The 22508-nt window shown below is 47.5% G+C and overlaps 1 protein-coding gene across 4 annotated transcripts in view; it reads left to right on the forward strand.

Moving 5' to 3' along the window:
• The window catches only part of ADCY7 (adenylate cyclase 7), a 105485-nt gene extending 87893 nt beyond the window's left edge, over positions 1-17592 (forward strand). For all 4 annotated transcript variants that reach the window (XM_075577022.1, XM_075577021.1, XM_075577020.1 and 1 more), the window contains exons 9-20: positions 622-780; positions 1062-1194; positions 8693-8881; positions 10480-10523; positions 11979-12059; positions 12289-12361; positions 13830-13927; positions 14832-14916; positions 15455-15592; positions 15702-15773; positions 16829-16998; positions 17349-17592. In XM_075577022.1, the coding sequence (XP_075433137.1) occupies positions 622-780; positions 1062-1194; positions 8693-8881; positions 10480-10523; positions 11979-12059; positions 12289-12361; positions 13830-13927; positions 14832-14916; positions 15455-15592; positions 15702-15773; positions 16829-16998; positions 17349-17514 (1408 nt within the window). In that variant the 3' untranslated portion in view covers positions 17515-17592. The remainder of the gene's footprint in view (positions 1-621; positions 781-1061; positions 1195-8692; positions 8882-10479; positions 10524-11978; positions 12060-12288; positions 12362-13829; positions 13928-14831; positions 14917-15454; positions 15593-15701; positions 15774-16828; positions 16999-17348) is intronic.
• Positions 17593-22508: the final 4916 nt, after the last annotated feature.

Below are 22508 nucleotides of genomic sequence, written 5' to 3' on the forward strand. Positions count from 1 at the left end.
TAGTACACTTTGCCCCTAGGAGGGACTGACCCCTTAACCATGTCACTGCCATTAGTACAGTTTGCCCCTAGGAAGGACTGACCCCTTAACCATGTCACTGCCATTAGTACACTTTGCCCCTAGGAAGGACTGACCCCTTAACCATGTCACTGCCATTAGTACACTTTGCTCCTAGGAGGGACTGACCCCTTAACCCTGTCACTGCCATTAGTACACTTTGCTCCTAGGAAGGACTAACCCCTTAACCATGTCACTGCCATTAGTACATTTTGCCCCTAGGAAGGACTGATACCTTTAAGTACATTTATCTGTTATCTTAATTCTGATCAACAACAGAAAGAATATACATTAGCAGATCATTCTGCTTTGGTTACTAGCTGGTTAACATGCTCGTAAGATATGTGAGCGGGATGAAAAAGATCACTTGTTATAAGCAGTCCTGTGCTGGGTGTGGAAATCAGCTCAAAGTTCTTCCATATGCAGGCACAGAGGCACCTATTTACTCAGCAGTACTGTCCCACAAGATGTCCATGGCCCTTATGGTGTCTTGTGGGATAGAACGCCTCCGTAAATACGGACCTGGTTCTCTCCAAGACTGACTTTGACCTTCGCTTTGCACAGGCGGGTGAGAGAAGCCACCGGCGCCGATATCAACATGAGAGTTGGCGTCCATTCCGGGAACGTCCTGTGTGGTGTCATCGGCCTTCGGAAGTGGCAGTTTGATGTCTGGTCTCACGACGTCTCCTTGGCCAATCGCATGGAATCTGCCGGCATACCTGGGTAAGACCGTCAACCCGAAGCTCTGTACCTCCTGCCCCACTTCCAGGGAAAGAATTCACGTAGGGGTAGGGCAAGGTGGCCAACTCCAGTCTTCAAGGGCCACCAACTGGTCAGGTCTTCGACTGAGCCACCTGTGCTGAAGAAGGGATATCCTGAAGACCTGACCTGTTGGTGGCCCCTGTGGACTGGATTTGGCCACCACTGGGGTAGGTGTAAGCTGGGGTTGGGATCGAGTGGCACATTTTTGGGGGACACTTCACCGGTGTCCTTGTCTCCTCCAGTCGGGTTCATATCACTGAAGCGACGCTGAATCATCTGAGCGGAGCTTACAGCGTGGAAGAGGGTCAAGGAGAGCTGAGGGACCCCTACCTTAAAGACATGAACATCAAAACCTACCTGGTCATCGATCCCAACGTGAGTCTCTTTTCTATGGGGGAGGGGGGGAAGAGTGTTAAACTCATAGAAACAGATAACGATAAAAGCAAAGACACAGCGCACCAAAGGTGAATGGAGATACATGTATAAGCAGTGGTCGGCAAATCACCCACAAATCTACTCGCCAAACAAAAAAATCTACGCGTCACCTAGTCCCGCCCCAACCCTGCCCTAGTCCCACCCCCAACCCCGCCCTAGTCCCGCCCCAACCCCGCCCTAGTCCCGCCCCAACCCCGCCCTAGTCCCACCCCAAACCCCACCCTAGTCCCGCCCCAAACCCCACCCTAGTCCCGCCCCAACACCACCCTAGTCCCGCCCTAGCCCCGCCCTAACCCCGCCCTAGTCCCGCCCCAACCCCGCCCTAGTCCCACCCCAAACCCCACCCTAGTCCCGCCTCAACACCACCCTAGTCCCGCCCTAGCCCTGCCCTAACCCCGCCCCAACCCCGCCCTAGTCCCACCCCAACCCCGCCCTAGTACCACCCCAACCCCGCCCTAGTCCCACCCTAGTCCCGCCCCAACCCCACCCTAGCCCCGCCCTAACCCTGCCCCAACCCCGCCCTAGTCCCGCTCCGCCCTAGTCCCGCCCCCAACCTAGTCCCACCCCCAACCCCGCCCTAGTCCCGCCCCCGCCCTAGTCCCACCCCCACCCCACCCTAGGACCGCCCCCAACCCCACCCTAGTCCCGGCCCCAACCCCACCCTAGTCCCGCCTCCAACCCCGCTCCCAACCCCGCCCTAGTCCCGCCCCAGCACCGCACCTAGTCCCGCCCCCATGCCCGCTTTAAAAAAAATTAAAGAAGGTGACTGACTGGGTTACTGGGTGGGGAGGGGGTGACTGATTGGGGGGTACCTCTGGTGTTCTACACACACGCGCGCACACACTCTCCCATACACACACACACACACACACACACACACACACACACACACACACACACACACACACACTGTCTGTCACACACTGTCTGACACACACACACACACACACACACACACACACACACACACACACACACACACACACACACACACACACACACACACACACAGTCTGACACACACACACACACACACACACACACACTGTCTGACACACACACACACACACACACACACACACACTGTCTGACACACACACACACACACTGTCTGACACACACACACACACACACACACACACACACACACACACACACACACACACACACACACACACACACACACACACACTCCCTTCTCTCCTATAACCTGCACATATGAACCCTTTATACATGTGACAGTGTCTCTGATATCCCCCTCTCCCTTCTCTCCCCTAGTCGCTGTGCATAATAAGGTCCTGCAGTCTTTCCTCAGACGTTTTATGCCACAGATTAACTCCCATGCGAGTCGCCCTTATTTGAACAATCTGCCTTTATAGGGGATGACTCTGGGTTCAGTTTCCCGGGGTCCGCTCCTTGTGACTTTGGGCGAGTCACTTTTTATCCCTGTGCCCCAGGCACCAAATTTAAATTGTAAGCCCCACGGGGCAGAGACTCGTGTCTGCAAAATGTTTGTATAGCGCTGTGTACACTATCAGCTCTATATAAGCACAATATTCACTTTATTATTGTGTGTGTTTACATGTTTAGACCTGAATCTGTATATTAAAATGTACAGGCATACCCCGTTTTAAGTACACCCGCTTTTCGTACACTCGCAAGTACGTACATTTATTTTTAATTGGACCATACCCCTGTGTACGTACGCGTGCTTCGCGAGTACGGACACCAGGGGGCGGCGTGCGCGCGCGGTGCCGTGCGCACATAAACATTACCACAACCTCCTTCAATCTGGTCCCTAACGGAGCGGGAGTGAGGGGGAACGGGGACAGATGGGAGGGGGAGGGCAGGGGGGGAACAGGGAGATCGGGCGCCGCCATCAATCCGCACACTATACAATAGTGTCCCGCGTGCGCGCCTCTCACCTCCTTGCTTGCTCCCATTCGTTGCGCTGAAGCTGCCCCTTCAGTCCGCCTAGTTGTCACCAATTCACCTCAGCCAATGGTGAAACAGCAGTTCGCGCATGCGCCTTTCAGCACCTCCTAAACCGGCTCCCTACCTGTACTGGAGCTCTGGTCAAGCGGGGAAACTACATGTACAGCACATAGAGGCTGTGAATTTCATCCCTGTGTAAGCCAAGCTGAGCAAGGACCTGAGCGAGGAAGCGCAGCATTGTAAAACACTGTGCAGTATTTTACTGTATTGTTTTCACTAAAGTCACAAATCAAAGTCCCAAAAATATATCAGTCAGTCAAATAAATGCACCCCACCTTCGTGCCCTTTCTTCTATTTTTGTAAGCACAATCAGGATTTACAGCAGGGCCCCGCTTCTCGGCGATCCGCCGATACCGAGAAGGGGGCCGCCATCTTTGATCCTCAGTCGCGCATGCGCAGAATGGGCGGTTGCGCCCGGCGTGCATGCGCAGACCGTTGTTTGCACGCGCATACCGTAGTTTGCGCACGCAGACCATAGGCTGCGCATGCGCAGAACGGCGAAAACGCATGCACAGAACTGAAAATCGCCGGATCCGCTTTCCGGCGATTTTTACTATACGGCGGGCCCCTGGAACGGAACCCGCCGTATACCCGAGGCCCTGCTGTATAACATCTCATAATTCCACCGGGGCTGCAAGCTTGCCAAGTGGTAATCAGTTTTTTCTTCCTGTGCAGTATATTTTATTCCACGTAATGGCAGATAAAAAAAAAACTCGTATATCGATTACTTTAGATATGAAGCTTAAAATGATTACAATGTATGATGAAGGTGCTTCTCAAGCTGAGATCGGCCGAAGGCTTCACTCGTACCACCGTTAATACTGTCATGAAGAGTAAAGACAAAATCATTGCAGAAATTAAGAGTGCTGCGTCAATTAACACAACAACAATTAGAGAAAAGGATAGCGTTGTTGCAGACATGGAGAGACCCGTAATAATTTCTGATAGAAAATCTGACTGCCATGTTCCTATAAACCAGGCAATTAGTCAAAGTAAAGCCTTAGGCCTATTCAATGACCTGAAGGCTAAGAAAGGTGAGGCAGCGAAGGACGCAGAATTTGTTGCGAGCCGCGGATGGTTTGATAGGTTCAAGAAGATGTCTAACATACATAACATCAAAGTGCAAGGAGAGGCAGCGGCCGCAGATACCGAGGCTGCAGAAAGCTATCCACGCGGCCGTGCCAGAATAATTGATGACGAATGCTACCTAAAGGATCACAATTTTAATGTGGATGAGACTGGTCTGTTCTGGAAGAAGACGCCTGCAAGAACCTTCATCGCAAGAGAGGAGAAAACCATGCCTGGCTACAAGCCAGCTAAAGATAGAATAACCCTTCTGTTAGGTGGCAATGCTTCCGGTACCTTAAAGATAAAGCCTATGCTAATTTATCGCTGGCAAAACCCTAGAACTTTAAAGAACTACTTTAAAAGTAGACTTCCAGTGCATTGGAGGTCTAATAGAAAAGCATGGGTGACTGCAGCCCCTTTCGAAGACTGGTTTGACACCTGCTTTGTACCCGAGGCGAAAGCCTATTGCAAGGACAACAATATCCCTTCCAGAATTTTGCTCCTTGTAGACAATGCTCCTGGCCAACCTCGATCGTTAAATCAGCTGAACTCCAACATTCGTGTGGAATTCCTACCACCGAATAGCACCTCACTACTGCAGCCCGTGGATCAATGTGTCATAGCCCCCTTCAATGTTAATAATAAAATTAAACCCTTACTAAACAGCGCTTAACCTGTGATGTACAATTACAAGTGCAACAAATACTATAATACTGTGCAAAAATAACAAATGTGAAAAACCAATTGTGTTAACAAAAGGACGGAGCTGCCAAAGGCCTCCCACAATGCAAGTCACCTCCAACCTGCATACAAAAGTATGGTAAGGAAAAAAAAGGATACCTGGCACTCAAAATTACACTGTGTCCATAGGAAACAAAACAGTCTCTTAAGATTCCCACAGAGAGTCCAAATCATGAACATGATGTCGGAAGATTTTCTTCACTGCTGCAACTTCCCAATGTACCTAGAAATGATAAAGAGGCACACCACTGCGCAGTACTCCTGGTCTTAAAAGCTGCCCTTTACACAATACAGATGCCAATGTAGACAATGCCTACTTACAGGAATGACTCTTTCTGAATACAGTTGAGACAATCTGTGCTTGATCCCCTTCCGCATCCACTGGTACCACGAATCCACGAGTACTTCCTCAATCCCTTAGAGCTCCGTGGTTCAAGGATCTCCCACATCACACGGAACCCCAGAGAGAGAGAGAGGACAATAGCAAAGATTGCACAAATTTAATTAGAAAAAACGGCTGACGACAAGCCTAAAACACACTTACATGCACTCACATATATGCATGTGGTTGAAAACGTCTTGAGGATGCCGTCCGCAGCTTGTAGGGGTACTCCCTTGACTCCTCCGGTTGAGATACGCACTCTCACTGCTTCTCCCCAGCCGGTCTGACACGCCTGTGTTTCTCACTCGTTAGGCTGCGTTCTGGTACACAGCCAGCTAGCGTCACACACTAAGCGCCTCTTGAGTCTCTAGGAGTCCCCTGCCGACAGCAACTCCAAGCTCCTCCCACCCTAACGCGTTTCGTGATCTATATATATAATTAATTACATATGTTTGACATATTTGGTTGTTATATTCCGAGAATTTTGATTTGGTTTAGAGGACTTATCATGAGATTAGAACATTATATATTTTAATATTAGATCATTTTGTTCTTTATATATTCCTTTTTTTATATATTCTTTTTTGGTAGTTCATATTCCAGGACAAGCTTGCATCCAGCCTGTATCAGTACCTCCATTTCACACATTCTATTGTTTTTATCTTGTTATTATGTGTATTGATCCGTTTCAATATTTCTGTTCTCAGATCCGGTTATTACATTTACCATTAGGGCTGGGACCCGCTGCGCCCGGCGGCGCGGGCGGCCACACGCGAGTTCCCCACCAGCAGGGGAATCCTGCGGAGCCGGTCCCCCCTAGCTGCACAGCTCACTACACGCTGTGACGCGTCAGCCGCTAGGGGATACAAGAGAATTGTAATCCCTAGCTTCGACGCGTCACGTGGTGTGGCTGTGAGCCAATGAGGAGGGGAGGCTTCGGGAGGAGGAGAGGCTTCGGGGAGCGGGGAGGAGTGTGGAGGGAAAGCAGCGTGAGTGCGTGTCTGTGTGTGTGTATGTGTGTGTCTGAGTGCCTATCTGTGTTTGTGTATGTGTGTGCCTGAGTGCGTGAATGCCTGCCTCTGTCTGTGTGTGTATGTGTGTATGTGTATGAGTGCCTGCGTGCGTGTGTGTGTGTGTGTGTGTGAGAGTGCCTGCGTGTGTGTATGAGTGTGTGTGTGTGTTGCTTGTGATTACTTCCATCAGCAGCTCCAGCCCGAGCCCGTGGAGGGAGGGGGGGGGAGAGTAGCGGGTCCCTCCGCTCAAGCGCCCCCCCTCCCGCTCAAGCCTCCCACTCCCGCCCACCTCCCCCTCTGGCTCCCGCTCCCTACAGACCGCATATCGCGGTCTGTGTATGTCAGCGCCCCGCCTGTCTGCCGTGCTGGCGCGCTGACGGAGGGAGCGGGGCCTAAGCCTTACTTGTGTCCGTCTCGTTTGTTTAGATGATAAGCATGTTATTTAGTTAAGTTCAGTAGTATGTCCATTTCCCCCATCCGTAGTGTGTGTATGACGTGAGCGTTTAGAGACTTGTTTACAAGTCCCGCAGCCAATTAGCATGCGGCTTGTTGCCGATACGTCACTTCCGGTTCGCTGGAAAAGACTACAAAAATGGACACTGACAATAGGATGATATGTACTCTCTGACGAAGCGCTACGTGTAGCGTGAAACGCGTAAGAGTAAGCTTTTATAGCCTGTCTGTACCATGTAGTCAACCATTTAATAAAGACCTTGTTAGCACCATGCTGTAGCCCTGGACATCGACTTTTTTGCGTGGCTGTGCTCCGGTTTTTCTCTCCTTCTTCGGATCACCTCATTTCTACTTCAAGTAGTCCATCGAAATCGCCCGCAAAAAAGCGTCTGGCCCCTGATGACTCTACTTAATCCACATAACAGCCCCCCACAGCAGGAGTGAGAGAGAGTTTGTTGCTGCCAAGGATCATATGGTTTGATTTTCGGTTGTTTGCTGCTCAGTAGATTGGAACGCTTGCTGGTTCTGTACTCTAGGTACTATGAGCTCTAGGAGGTCGGCTCCTCAAACCCACCTTAGCAAACTTGACACCCTCTACAATTCAATTTGTCGTTTTGTTCTCCAATGCAACTACAACACACATCACTGCGAAATGCTCAAAGAACTAGATTGGTCATCACTAGAGTCTAGGCGCAAAGTTCACCTTTCCTGTCTTGCCTTTAAATTCTTCATGGGCAAGCTACCCAGCTACCTGAACAAGCTCCTCACCCCTTCCACATGCAGCACTTATCATCTGAGATCAGACTCCAAAAGACTGTTCTTGGTCCGAAGGCTCAACAAAGTATCCGGACGTTCCTCCTCTTACCGTGCACCCCAAAACTGGAACAACCTACCAGAGACTCTCACATCCACCACCAGTTTAAGTTCTTTCAAATCTAAGGCTGTCTCACAGTTTAATCTGGTCTGTAACTGTTTCATACGCCCATAATATATATTTTCTTTAACTGTGCACGCAATGTCTTGTTTATAATGTATACCCTGTTCATTTATGTAACTGTACTTGTAACCATGTATTATTTGTTTTACTCTGTGCCCAGGACATACTTGAAAACGAGAGGTAACTCTCAATGTATTACTTCCTGGTAAAATATTTTATAAATAAATAAAATAAATAAATGAGCTGCTGCTCCGTTTTGCTGCGCATCACATTATCTTTGATTGTGGGATTTGGCTGATTATTGGTTGGTGGAAAGAGGGTTGACGATTTTTCGGTAGAGACAGTGAGTGCTGGAACATTGGTTGATATTTGGTTACTGCTATAGGGGGAATTAGGGTCCTCCTTGTTCCTGCTGCACCCGGCATTTAGTCATTTGTTATTCCAATTTTGAGTGCTGTTTATCGCTTTTTGTTTTGTGTTACAGTAAAAATACTGTACAGTAGAAGCTATGCCCTCTCCATCTGCCAGCACTAGTAAGAAAAATCAGCTGACATTAAAGATTTTCTTTCAATAAAGCCTGCTGTATTTATTTTGATTACAAATGCGTTATTTACATCAGTTCTGCACATATATGATGTTTGCAGTACAGTACATGCATTGTAAAGTGGAAAAAAGGGAGTGCTTTACATACCTGCTCCGGTCCCATTGCGTACAATAAAGTGGGGTATGCCTGTATATAGTAGTATTAAGTATGTCCGGATGTCACCGCGCATTGATTCGCGGGGTCCGGCCCGGCGGATCGTGTGCCGGGTCGTATAGTGACGGGGGATTTTCTCCCTTTGTCTTCAGTCCAAGCAACGCCGTGTCCGCAGCAATCACCTCCACAAGCCGCGAGTGAACGACGGGCTGAAGGTGCGACCGTCCGTCAGGATGACGCGGTACCTGGAGTCCTGGGGGGCCGCCCGCCCCTTCTCCCACCTCGATCAGAACGAGGGCGCCAGCAGCGACACGCACGCCCCAAATGGAAAGCGGAAACCCGTAAGAGAGCATGATTGTGTCTTTGTGCTTGTTGTGTGGACTTGCCCTGAATGGGTTGCTGGCTCGTCACTCTCCTTAACTTGCCGTAGCAGGAAAGCACTTGGGCATTTAACCGTTTCTCAGTGCTGGTTTCGTATGCCTGTGGAAGACCTTTTATTCAGATTTCAGTGGTTGTGATGATGTGGGAGGGTATTTGGGATTAAGGTCGTGTTTTTTATTTACACGCCCAAAGTACAACTGCTTTCTATTTAAGATCCTGCAGTACCACTGCTTTTTATTTACACTGCTTTATTTTATCGCCCATAATTCTCTGCTGTTACTGCGCACTATATCCGTGGTTTTATTGGTCATGTCACTGCCATTAGTACACTATGGTCCTAGGAGGGTCTGACCCCTTAACCATGTCACTGCCATTAGTACAATATGGTCCTAGGAGGGACTGACCCCTTAACCATGTCACTACCATTAGTACACTATGGTCCTATGAGGGACTGACTCCATAACCATGCCACTGCCATTAGTACACTATGGTCCTATGAGGGACTGACTCCATAACCATGTCACTGCCATTAGTACACTATGGTCCTAGGAGAGACTGACCCCTTTACCATGTCACTGCCATTAGTACACTTTGCTCCTATGAGGGACTGACCCCTTAACCATGTCACTGCCATTAGTACACTATGGTCCTAGGAGGGACTGACCCCTTAACCATGTCACTGCCATTAGTACACTTTTCTCCTATGAGGGACTGACCCCTTAACCATGTCACTGCCATTAGTACACTTTGCCCCTAGGAGGGACTGACCCCTTAACCCTGTCACTGCCATTAGTACACTTTGCCCCTAGGAGGGACTGACCCCTTAAATAGGACAAACGTGTTCACTTCTAGGAGTGGATTACACCGTTTTATTTTTAATCACCATATAGTTTGTAATATTCTAGTTGCCCCTGTGGCGTTGGCCTGTGGCCTCTGCATCTGCCCAGCAGAATAATTGCATCCTTCTCTCTATATCTCTATCTATCTATCTATCTATCTATCTATCTATCTATCTATCTATCTATCTATCTATCTATATCTATATCTATATCTACAATATTTGCATATTTGCTTTCCTGTGGAGGGTTTTTGTCACTTTTTTTACTCACCATAACTTAACTCAGTATTATGGTTTAGCCTATCCCATAGCCTCTCTTGCATTCCCAGTAAAATCAACCCCACATTGATGAGACCCATCAAGGTCGAAACAGCTGTCTGTGGGTGGGTTTTCTGGGTATGCACCTTAACCCTGGCTGTGCTCAAAGCTGTGACCATGCAGCAAGCTTAAGCCTATAGGGAACCATGTTAAAAATGGTTATTGAGGCAAAAAGTGACACTGTGTGCTCATTTGCATGTCATTTCCCAGAATCCCTTGCTGCAGTGGAAGTGCTGTATGCTGGGTGATGATGGGGAAAGGCAGGGTTGCAGACCTGCCTAAGACATGCAGATGAGCATACAGTTATATTTGCATATATATATATATATATATATATATATATATATATATATATATATATATATATATAATTTAACCTAATATATTCCGTTCCCGCTGTAGGAAATCCCACTGCACGGTTTGGGGCGTCGAGTACCTGAAGACAGGTGCGTGCCATTCTGTCCTAAAAAAGTACTGCAGATGATTAATACTCTGAGCAAACGTGTCCCAATTTAGTGGGGTCCGGGGTGATCCCCTGAGTCCAAGCCGCCATTTTCAGCTATGGTGTCCCCCCTGTTCCCGATCTACTTACCGGTGAAGTTACCGGGTTCAAATCTCCCTCCGGGGAAACAAAATGGCTGCCTAATCTCAGGCCAATGGGAAGCTGCAACATCATATATACAGTTCATATAGTATATAATACAAAGTTAACAAACACAGATACCCAGCAAGCTCTCAGAAACCCCCTAAATTACCACAATATATATATGTATATGCATATGTATGTATATATATATATATATATATATATATATATATATATATATATATATATATATATATATATATGTGTGTATATAAGTCAAAAGGAGTGCTACTGGGCGTGGCTAATTGTATCAAACAAGAAACAAAGAAGTCCAGAGCAACATCCAATGTGACAAAATACACAGTGAAATAGTATTTTTTTCTTTTCATGCAGCTGGTTGTGACAGGTTCAATGTCAGGACCATCCTACCTCTAATTATAGAGGTAAATAAGAATTTTAATCAGTTAGTGTTAGGACCTGCGATATTATAGTCATGCCTTAAAAGTGGCTCGCAGGCTTATACGCTTTGGCCAAAGGGTTAACTAAATTACCCCTTTTTAAGAGATATATAGGTATTTCACTGTGTATTTTTGTCACATTGGATGTTGCTCTGGACTTCTTTGTTTCTTTGTATATAATACAACCCTGGTGATTCTTTGCCCAAATAACTGGCACTAGCTGGCGCAAAGGGCCTTAGAACAACAGGGTGCGGCACTGGGGCAGAAACGGGGTCTCCCACTTGAAAGGTTAGCAGCATAGACTGGTGAAGGGGGTTGTGTTAAAAATGTTTTAAAAAGACATTTCTTTTAAAGCAATGCTCCCCGAAAATGATTTTCTTTTGAGGTTTACCTGGAACAGGGGATCCCCTGGGGTCATCCAAGGTCCCCTAAACACCGGGCCCCCACCCCCTGCCAGGGTCACCAATAGAAACAGGCACTGCGGAGGATAGTGGACCACAGAACAGCCCCATCACTTCTGCTTTACCTACGAGTTTAATTATTGTTAGTGTTTTGTGCCCTGAGCAATGTCTTTCTAGTGTTAAAAGCTTTAATCTCTAGCTTCTGAGGTTACCATGGTAACCTTTAGACTGCACTGGGCTCTGGGGAGAGCTCCATTTTAACCTCCCGGGCTCTTAATATTTAAAACGCTTCTATCTCCTGAACGGAGCATCAGATGCCAAAAATAAAAACGGTGTTAGAAACGGCCAGAAGAGGTCAATAAAATGATAAATAAATTGTCACTTTTACGGGCGAGAAGGGGCCGCTTAGGTAGAGGTTCCGCGACACGCTGATAATTGCTTGTGCCCCGGACGCAGGAGCGTGTCGCAGAAGAGAAACCAGGAGGAAGAACTTCACAACCGGATGATGAACACCATCGACGGACTCAGCTCGGCCAGGTACGTGAGAAGGGGGAGAGAGCCCCCCCCAAAAACTAACGGCGGCCATATTTATTCTCTCCCAGCAAGTAATCCTTAAAAAAAAAGATTCTGATCATGTTGATACCCGTATTTCTGGAATGGAAAATCTGTTGGGGAGTTTCACAGCCATTGAAGTGGGATCGGGGCAACCGATTTGAAAAAACCCGTAATATTCCCTTTTTCCTGTTTGGTTTCTGTCGTTGCTCAGGCCTTGGTGGGGGAAATCGGAGGACTTCTACGGGTTCCTGCTCTTCTTTACAGGAGACGGACTGGAGAAAGAGGTATATTATAGGGGGGGAGTTGGTATGAATTCCAGACATGCCGGTAACTACCAGGGCCCTGGGTGGGGGTGTTGGAGAAGTTTGTACCCTGTTCGCAAATCCCGCAAAGTTGGTTGTTTTTGTTGTGGAGGGGGTGGGGGGGGAGATTTGCAAGATTTCTCCCCAATTTGCTACAGTAGGTCGGGTGATCAAAATAGTCGAGTTCGCGCGCGCCAGTGGGCAAGTAACCGTAAATTAACGTCAAAATGTAGCGACGTTTTTCTGTGCCACTTTGCCAGATTTTCGCAAATTTATGGTGAAACTTTACCCACTTCTGAGCAATTTGCTAATGATACGTGCCCTTGCTAATGAGGTGCGCGCCCTTGTTAATGAGGTACGCGCCCTTGTTAATGAGGTACGCGCCCTTGTTAATGAGGTGCGCGCCCTTGTTAATGAGGTGCGCGCCCTTGTTAATGAGATACGCGCCCCTGCTAATGAGTTACGCTCCCTTGCTAATGAGTTACGCGCCCTTGCTAATGAGTTACGCTCCCTTGCTAATGAGTTACGCGCCCTTGCTAATGAGGTACGCGCCCTTGCTAATGACGTACGCGCCCTTGCTAATGAGGTGCGCGCCCTTGTTAATGAGGTACGCGCCCTTGTTAATGAGATACGCGCCCCTGCTAATGAGTTACGCTCCCTCTCTAATGAGTTACGCGCCCTTGCTAATGAGTTACGCACCCTTGCTAATGAGGTACGCGCCCTTGCTAATGAGGTGTGCGCCCTTGTTAATGAGGTACGCGCCCTTGTTAATGAGGTGCGCGCCCTTGTTAATGAGGTGCGCGCCCTTGTTAATGAGATACGCGCCCCTGCTAATGAGTTACGCTCCCTTGCTAATGAGTTACGCGCCCTTGCTAATGAGTTACGCTCCCTTGCTAATGAGTTACGCGCCCTTGCTAATGAGGTACGCGCCCTTGCTAATGAGGTACGCGCCCTTGCTAATGAGGTGCGCGCCCTTGTTAATGAGGTACGCGCCCTTGTTAATGAGATACGCGCCCCTGCTAATGAGTTACGCTCCCTTGCTAATGAGTTACGCGCCCTTGCTAATGAGTTACGCACCCTTGCTAATGAGGTACGCGCCCTTGCTAATGAGGTATGCGCCCCTTGCTAATGAGGTATGCGCCCCTTGCTAATGAGGTACGCGCCCCTGCTAATGAGGTACACGCCCTTGCTAATGAGGTACGCGCCCTTGCTAATGAGGTACGCGCCCTTGCTAATGAGGTACGCGCCCTTGCTAATGAGGTACCCGCCCTTGCTAATGAGGTACCCGCCCTTGTTAATGAGATATGCGCCCTTGCTAATGAGGTACGCGCCCCTAGCTAATGAGGTACACGCCCCAAGCTAATGTGAAGCGCGCCCTTGCTAATGAGAAGCGCGCCCTTGCTAATGAGGTGTGTGCGCCCTTGCTAATGAGAAGCGCATTCTTTTTCAGTATCGTACCATCACCATTCCCAAGATCCGGCAGTATTTCCTCTGTGCCAGCGTTGTATTCCTGTGTATCTTTGTGATCCAGATATTAGTGATGCCGAAGTGAGTATATTAATGCTAATTGTGCCCCGATTTCCCTTATTAAAGATTCCCCCCTTTGTCGGATTTTTTTTTTTTTTTTACAAAATAACAAATAATATTTTAGTTCAGTTTGATTTCGATAATATTACAAATATATAATCTACGTGTGTGTATACTTACACTGTATATGAATATACACTGTCGTCTATATTCCTTGATATTTATATGTTTACACATGCACACATAGTCTGTCTGTGTGTTTGTGTGTGTGTCCGTCTGTGTGTCCGTGTCCGTCGGTGTGTCCGTGTCCGTCTGTGTGCCCGTGTCCGTCTGTGTGTCCGTGTCCGTCTGTGTGTCCGTGTCGTCTGTGTGTCCGTGTCCGTCTGTGTGTCCGTCGGTGTGTCCGTGTCCGTCTGTGTGTCCGTGTCCGTCTGTGTGTCCGTCAGTGTGTCCGTGTCCGTCTGTGTGTCCATGTCCGTTTGTGTGTCCGTGTCCGTCTGTGTGTCCGTGTCCGTCTGTGTGTCCGTGTCTGTCTGTGTGTCCTTGTCCGTCTGTGTGTCCGTCGGTGTGTCCGTGTCCGTCTGTGTGTCCGTGTCCGTCTGTGTGTCCGTGTCAGTCTGTGTGTCCGTGTCCGTCTGTGTGTCCGTCGGTGTGTCCGTGTCCGTCTGTGTGTCCGTGTCCGTCTGTGTGTCCGTCTGTGTGTCCGTCTGTGTGTCCGTCTGTGTGTCCGTGTCCGTCGGTGTGTCCGTGTCCGTCTGTGTGTCCGTCTGTGTGTCCGTGCCCGTCTATGTGTCTGTGTGTCCGTGTCCGTCTGTGTGTCTGTGTGTCCGTCTGTGTGTCCGTCTGTGTGTATATGTGTCCGTCTGTGTGTGTGTCTGTGGCAGTGAGTGTATTAATCACAGATACCCCGGCCCCTCCTGCACAGGAGCGCGTCGCTGGGAGTTTCCTTTGGTACAGTTACCCTGCTGGTGCTGGCCGTCCTGCTCATTTGCTATGCAGATAAGTGCGTGGTAAGTGTTTGGGGGAAGGGGGAGAGGTTTGAACTGCTTCAGGGGAAGCAGGAGCCAGGAGGACTAGTGGATACGTTTACTTAAGTCCAAAAGAGGACAAAAAGCCCCCAGGGTGGTGAGACTGCCCTTTTCAGCAGAGTAATGCAGCAAAAATTCCAGAGTTAGGACATCGTTATTAGAAAGTCACAAAAACTGCCCCTGAGTGTGTGCAGGCAGCATGGGGGGTACAGCTGTCACTCACTGCCGGAGCTTCCAAAGTCACGTCCCACAATGCCCTGCTGCTGTAGCTGCAAAGCACTGTGGGAATCTCCTGCTGTAAGTGACAGCAATACCCCCCACGCTGAGGGGCAGTTTGGGGTCTTGCTAAGTGCGCTGCCCCCACACGGGCTCAGGACCCCGCTATCCTGCCTGGGAGCCGCCATTGCAGATTTGTTTGGGTGAACCCCTTGCAGGTGCCTCACGGACCCCCTGCTGGGAATCACTGGGATAGAGTAATATGGCGGGTGGCAGCAGTGATGATGTCCTGTGTGTTTGGCAGAGGTTCTGTAATGAGCAGACGTCCCTATCGCATACGCTTTGTTCCGTGGCGGAGAAAGTGGAGACCGGGCCGGTTCTGAGGGTTCCGCTGGCGGTTCTAATGATAGGAGCCCTGCTGGTTATCGCGGTAGTGAACCTGGTGAGTCCCTTGCTCGGTTCAGTGTAAGCTCCGCAGTCCGTGGCAGGCACCTCAAGAAGCAGAGGGGGGATCATACATCTTGCTGACAAAGCGTCTGCTTTCTTTCCAGCCTCTGGATCAAGCCCTGCAGACTTGCAACGGCTCCAGTATGGAGAGAGACATCACGTGTCAGAGTATCCCGGTGAGTAACAGGCACGTACACGGGTCAGTGTGTGTGTGTGTGTGTGTGTGCATATGTATGTATGTCTTTATTTATATAGCGCCATTAATGTACATAGCGCGTCACAGCAGTAATATACGTGACAATCATATAAATAAATAATATAAATAACACGTAAAGGGGAGAAGCGCTTCAGACATAAAAGTGACATGTAGGAAGAGGAGTCCCTGCTCCGAAGAGCTTACAATCTAAATGGGGAGTAGGAAGAACGTACAGAGACAGTAGGAGGGCGTTCTGGTAAGTGTGTCTGCAAGAGGCCAAGCTTAATGTGTGAGGTGTTAATTATCAGCCATGGAGCTGCTCATATGCTTCGATTAGCAAGTGTGTTTTAAGGTGGGTCTTAAAGGTGGATAGAGAGGGTGCTAGTCGGGTACTGAGGGGGAGGACATGCCAGAGGTGTGGGGCAGGAGAGGGATTTCAGGAGGGGAGACGCTGAGACAGATTTCAGAAAGAGTAGAGTGATTCTGGATAGATTTGTAGGGGAGACAGGTGGGAGGCAGGAAGGCCGGACAGCAGGAGGTTACAGTAGTCGAGACGGGAGAGAATGAGGGTCGGTGTCAGAGCTTTAGCAGTCGAACAAACAGAGGAAAGGGCGTATCTTGGTAATATTGTGGAGGGGGAGTATAAACCAATGGGATTGGTGGGTGTAGAAATGTAAGAGGGTGTTGCATTACTATAAATGTGTATGGATACTATGTAGTCCGTATTGGTATATAGGGACAGAATTACATTTCACATTTGTATGTGTAAGAGACAGTTGTGTGTGCATTCATATAGTGCAGTATTTATAGACATGGGATTTAGCACTCATGGGAAGAGTTAATATATATTAGTTAAAAAAAGGTGAACTGGAAGTATGTAAATAAAAAGTAGTGATACTCTGTACATATATATGTGTGTGTGTGTGTGTGTGTGTGTGTGTGTGTGTGCACATGTATATGTGTTTTATTTATACAAGATATATAGAATATCCATGTTAGTTGGGATTGGCTGTTAAACACTGTCTCCTCTCCCAGTATTACATGTACTGCTGCGTTCTGGGTTTCATCGCCTGCTCCGTGTTCTTACGCATGAGCTTCGAGTTGAAGATCCTTCTCCTGTCGGCAGCTTTCACCGTGTACAACGTCATCATCTTCCACACACACGCTGACCTGTTCAAGAGTCACCGTCCCCAAGGGAACAGCAGGTACTGTCCTCCCACACTCACGCGTTTCATGTCCTCCCACACTCACGCGTTTCATGTCCTCCCACGCTCACGCGTTTCATGTCCTCCCACACTCACGCGTTTCATGTCCTCCCACACTCACGCGTTTCATGTCCTCCCCGCGCGTTTTACGTCCTCATGCATTTCACGTCTGCTCGCGCGTTTCACGTTCTCCCTTTACCCAACAATTACATTATAATCTCAAACCAAACGCTGGTTAAGGAGAGTCAAAGGATCTGCAGAAAAGGATTCTGTGAATGTAGGCGCTTCATGGTGCGGTATTCCTGACGTGGGTGTTTGCCGATAATCCTGCGGTTGTCGTTTTGTTTCAGCACGGTGGGGATACTGCGGGACCCGCAGAGGATGTCCTGTTTCTATCTCTCCCTGTTCTTTGTAACCTTGGTCTTGTTGTCTAGGCAGGTGAGTGGGAAACCTTTAGCAACAGCTTGTGTGTGTGTCATATATGGGTGTGTGTGTGATATATGGGTGTGTGTGTGATATATGGGTGTTTGTGTGATATATATGGGTGTGTGTGTGATATATGGGTGTGTGTGATATATGGGTGTGTGTGATATATGGGTGTGTGTGATATATATGGGTGTCTGTGATATATATATATATGGGTGTGTGTGTAATATATGGGTGTGTGTGTGTAATATATGGGTGTGTGATATATATGGGTGTGTGTGTGATATATGGGTGTGTGTGATATATATGGGTGTCTGTGATATATATATATATATGGGCGTGTGTGTAATATATGGGTGTGTGTGTGTGTAATATATGGGTGTGTGATATATATGGGTGTGTGTGTGTGTGATATATGGGTGTGTGATATATATATGGGTGTGTGTGTGATATATGGGTGTGTGTGTGTGTGTGTGTGATATGTGTGTGTGTGATATATGGGTGTGTGTGAGATATGGGGGGTGTGAGATATGGGTGTGTGCGATATGAGTGTGTTATATATGGGTGTGTGGGTGGGTGGACGTGTGTGTGTGTGTGATATTTGGGGGGGTGATATATGGGTGTTTGTGAATGTGGGGGTGTTTGTGTGGAGTATCTGTGATATATGGTGGGTGTTTGTGTGTGATTGTGTGTGTGATATATGGGTGTGTGTGAGATATTTGTGGGGGTTATATATGGGTGTATGTGTGTGTGATATATGGGTGTGTGTGAGATATTTGTGGGGGTTATATATGGGTGTATGTGTGTGTGATATATGGTTGTGTGTGAGATATTTGTGGGGGTTATATATGGGTGTATGTGTGTGAGATATTTGTGGGGGTTATGTATGGGTGTATGTGTGTGTGATATATGGGTGTGTGTGAGATATTTGTGGGGATTATATATGGGTGTATGTGTGTGTGATATATGGGTGTGTGTGAGATATTTGTGGGGGTTATATATGGGTGTATGTGTGTGTGATATATGGGGGTGTGTGATATTTTTGGGGAGTGTCTGTGATATATGGGGGGTGATATACGGGTGTGTGTGATATACGGGGGGGGTGATATACGGGTGTGTGTGATATACGGGGGGGGTGATATACGGGTGTGTGTGATATACGGGGGGGGTGATATACGGGTGTGTGTGATATACGGGGGGGGGGGGGGGTGATACTGTAGTTCCAGGACGTGATATTTATTTGTATCTATTGATGCAGAGATTTCACATAAGTCCTCAGCCCACCAGCAAAGTGAATAAGGACTTACCATTATTGACTATACATGGGGTGCGCAAGCTATAGAGGTCCCACACTCTCCCCCAAAGCATCTAAATTAAATGCCGGGGGGACCGGCCTCTGCAGCTTCTCCTACCTGATCTTTGGCGACGCGTCGCCATGGTAACAGGCATCAAATGATGCCGCGTGGTTGAGTTGCCATGGCATCACATGACCCCGCTACGTCATTTGAGGCCGGAGCCGAGGAGGAGGGGAGGCGCGAGCCGGGAGGTACGCAGGCAGGGGGGCGCAAGTTAAAAACTTTGGCACCCCTGGACTATACAATAGTATCGCATAATAAAGATACAAACCAATGCAGAACATTGTAAACACAATCCGTGTGACATGTGCACACACCAAGGCCCCCATAACTAAGCACCCCATAACTGCCCCACACCTCTGGAATGCCCTTCCCCTCAATATCCGACTAGCACCCTCTCTCCACCTTTAAGACCCACCTTAAAACGCACGTCTGTAACGCAGCATATGAGGAACACCTCACACATCCCCTTGGCCCCTCAGACGCACTTACCAGAACCCCCCTACTGTCTCTGTACGTTCCTCCGACTCACCACTTAGAGTGTAAGCTCTTCTGGGCAGCGCCTCCTTTTCCTATTGTTACGTTATGCCGGAAGCGCTTATTCCCATTGTGTGTTATATTATTATAGCCCGTGTATTACTGCGGGGGCGCGCTCTGTACAGGGATAGCGCTATATAAATAACAATATACATACATGGGTGGGAAAAGTAGGAATAGTATAGTTTAATAAAAACCTTTTATTTTTCACTTCAAGACCTGTGAGCGAGTATGTATATATGTATATCAAGACCTGTGAGCGAGTGTATGTATATATGTATATCAAGACCTGTGAGCGAGTGTATGTATATATGTATATCAAGACCTGTGAGCGAGTGTATGTATATATGTATATCAAGACCTGTGAGCGAGTGTATGTATATATGTATATCAAGACCTGTGAGCGAGTGTATGTATATGTGTCAGCACGAAAACAAAAACCAGCGCACAGCCCGAGTGCATTACAATATACAGTACAAAATGTAATAAAAAGTGAAGGTAGAAAGAATTATATTAAAATTCACATAAAGGTATCTTTTCCCAATGGTACAGTACTGCTGATATAGCTGCCAGACTGGCAATGGGGGTAAACGTAGAACCGCCTTGAAGGGCCTCCTGTCCGGGTATATACAGCTGCAGTAAGAGAAAGTCCTCTGACATCCACTCCCACAGCCACAAGCTCCGACATCCACTCCCACAGCCACAAGCTCCGACATCCACTCCCACAGCCACAAGCTCCGACATCCACTCCCACAGCCACAAGCTCCAACATCTACTCCCACAGCCACAAGCGCCGACATCCACAGCCACAAGCTCCGACATCCACTCCCACAGCCACAAGCTCCGACATCCACTCCCACAGCCACAAGCTCCGACATCCACTCCCACAGCCACAAGCTTCGACATCCACTCCCACAGCCACAAGCTCCGACATCCACTCCCACAGCCACAAGCTCCGACATCCACTCCCACAGCCACAAGCTCCGACATCCATTCCCACAGCCACAAGCTCCCACAGCCACAAGCTCCGACATCCACTCCCACAGCCACAAGCTCCGACACCCACTCCCACAGCCACAAGCTCCGACATCCACTCCCACAAGCTCCGACATCCACTCCCACAGCCACAAGCTCCAACATGCACAAGTGAAAACAAGTGCAGTCCACAGCCCAATCACAGCCCAATCACAGCCCAATCATAGTCCAATCACAGCTGATGAAAATTCAGCAGCACAAGGGAAGAGGTGCCTAGGGTACACAAACAGATCCTCGCTGCAGCGTGATGACGTCACCCGACGCGTTTCGTCAGACTCAGCTGACTTTTTCAGGGGTTGCCATAATGTCACGAACACATACATTTTATAGGTAAAATAGAGGCCTTGAGTGACAAATAATACTGGTGGCCTAAATCACCACACATAAGATAACAACAACAATTAGTCATAATCACTGCAATAGTAACATGTAAAATACTCAATTAAAATTATAAATACATAACAATATGCAAAAGGAACATGATCTTGAAACACAATCAATTAATAATAGTAATTAATAAATTTTATATATATATATATATATATATATATATATATATATATGTGTGTGTGTGTGTATGTATATATATATATGAACTAATATATGCATAAAAACATCAATATCAATTATAAACTAATTAAAAACTAATTAAAAAGCAAAAATGATTAAAATCACTGAGAAGCTAGGAATATAGAATATAGGGAGATAAGGTCCCTATTACATACTACCAAAGTATGCAAATGAATAACAAATATATATATTGTACCAGAGACCTTGTTACACTATAGTGCTGGTATCTAAATATTCATTTTGACCTGAAGGCACCAGGCAATTTACCAGGAAAATAACTCTCTTTTTTTTTTAAAAGGCGTTTAAAGCGTTCACCAGCCAGTACAGTAAGAGGGTATGACCTCTAATTCCATGATCCTAAGACCATCAGGGCATTTCCCATGTACCAAAGTAAAATGTTTGGATACATAGTGGTTGGTGACGACATTAATAATATTCCTCCTATGTTCCATAAATCGTGTACTCAATGGCCTTGTGGTCCGGCCCACATAATGTAGGCCACAACCACAGGTCAACAGGTACACAACATAGGCGGTAAGACAATTAACAAACCCCTTAACCTTGTATAAGGGGCTGCCTGGGGTGGAGGGAGAGAATTCCTTCTTGCAATCTAAAAAAGAACAAGTAGTGCCTCTCTCCCTCGTCCACATTTGTAATTGGCATCAGGTCTAAGACTAAATTTGGACATTGTTCTAATTTTAGTGGGAGCAATGATGTTCTTAGTACTAACAGCTTTTTTGTAAACTATAGTTGGCCTCTTCTCTAAACTATCAACTAAAACTGGATCTCCTAACAGGACGGCCCAATGCTTTCTAATAATGGCCTCTAAAGACCGCGAAGAACTACTATATTTAGTAGAAAACACTGTTCGTCCATCAACGAATTCCCCCCTATTACCCTTTTGCCCATCAGTCCGTCTATTTGTAGATACTAAAAGTAGACTGTCGCTCTCTGAACCAGCTGCCCTTATACAGGCTCCCTCTACCAGTGTTCGATCATATCCCTCGGCAAGGAATTTCTCTTTTAATGATTCTGATTGTGCCAAAAAGTCTAGCTCCGTAGAGCAATTACGCCTCAAACGGCTAAATTGACTAAATGGAATATTAGTCAACCATTTTGGATGGTGACTGCTTTTGGCGTGAATACAACTGTTCACAGATACAAACAGATGTTCACATCAAGGAGGTATCTTGCAATCAGAATCTATCTTAAGAACCAAATCCAAAAATACAATCTCCACGGGATGAACTACTGAGGTGAAAACCAGGCCAAGATCATTTCCATTGAAATGTGTAATCAAATCCAAAACATCCCCAAACTGTGCCTCCCAAAAATCAAAATATCAAAAAGAAACGGCCATGGTATACCAGACCCGTCCCCAGAGGGTTATTGGTCCAGACAAAATTATCTTCCCAAAACCCCAAAAACAAGTTTTCATAACTAGGGGCAAATCTGGTACCCATGGCCGTTCCACAAATCTGTAAATAATACTGTGACTGAAACAGAAAGTAATTGCGAGTGAGGAGGAAGTTGATAATAGATAAAACTAGCTGAGAGACCCGGCGTTGCCCGGGATGTAATGTTCCC

This window comes from Ascaphus truei, chromosome 19 (assembly GCF_040206685.1).
Source record: "Ascaphus truei isolate aAscTru1 chromosome 19, aAscTru1.hap1, whole genome shotgun sequence".
Lineage (NCBI taxonomy): Eukaryota > Metazoa > Chordata > Amphibia > Anura > Ascaphidae > Ascaphus > Ascaphus truei.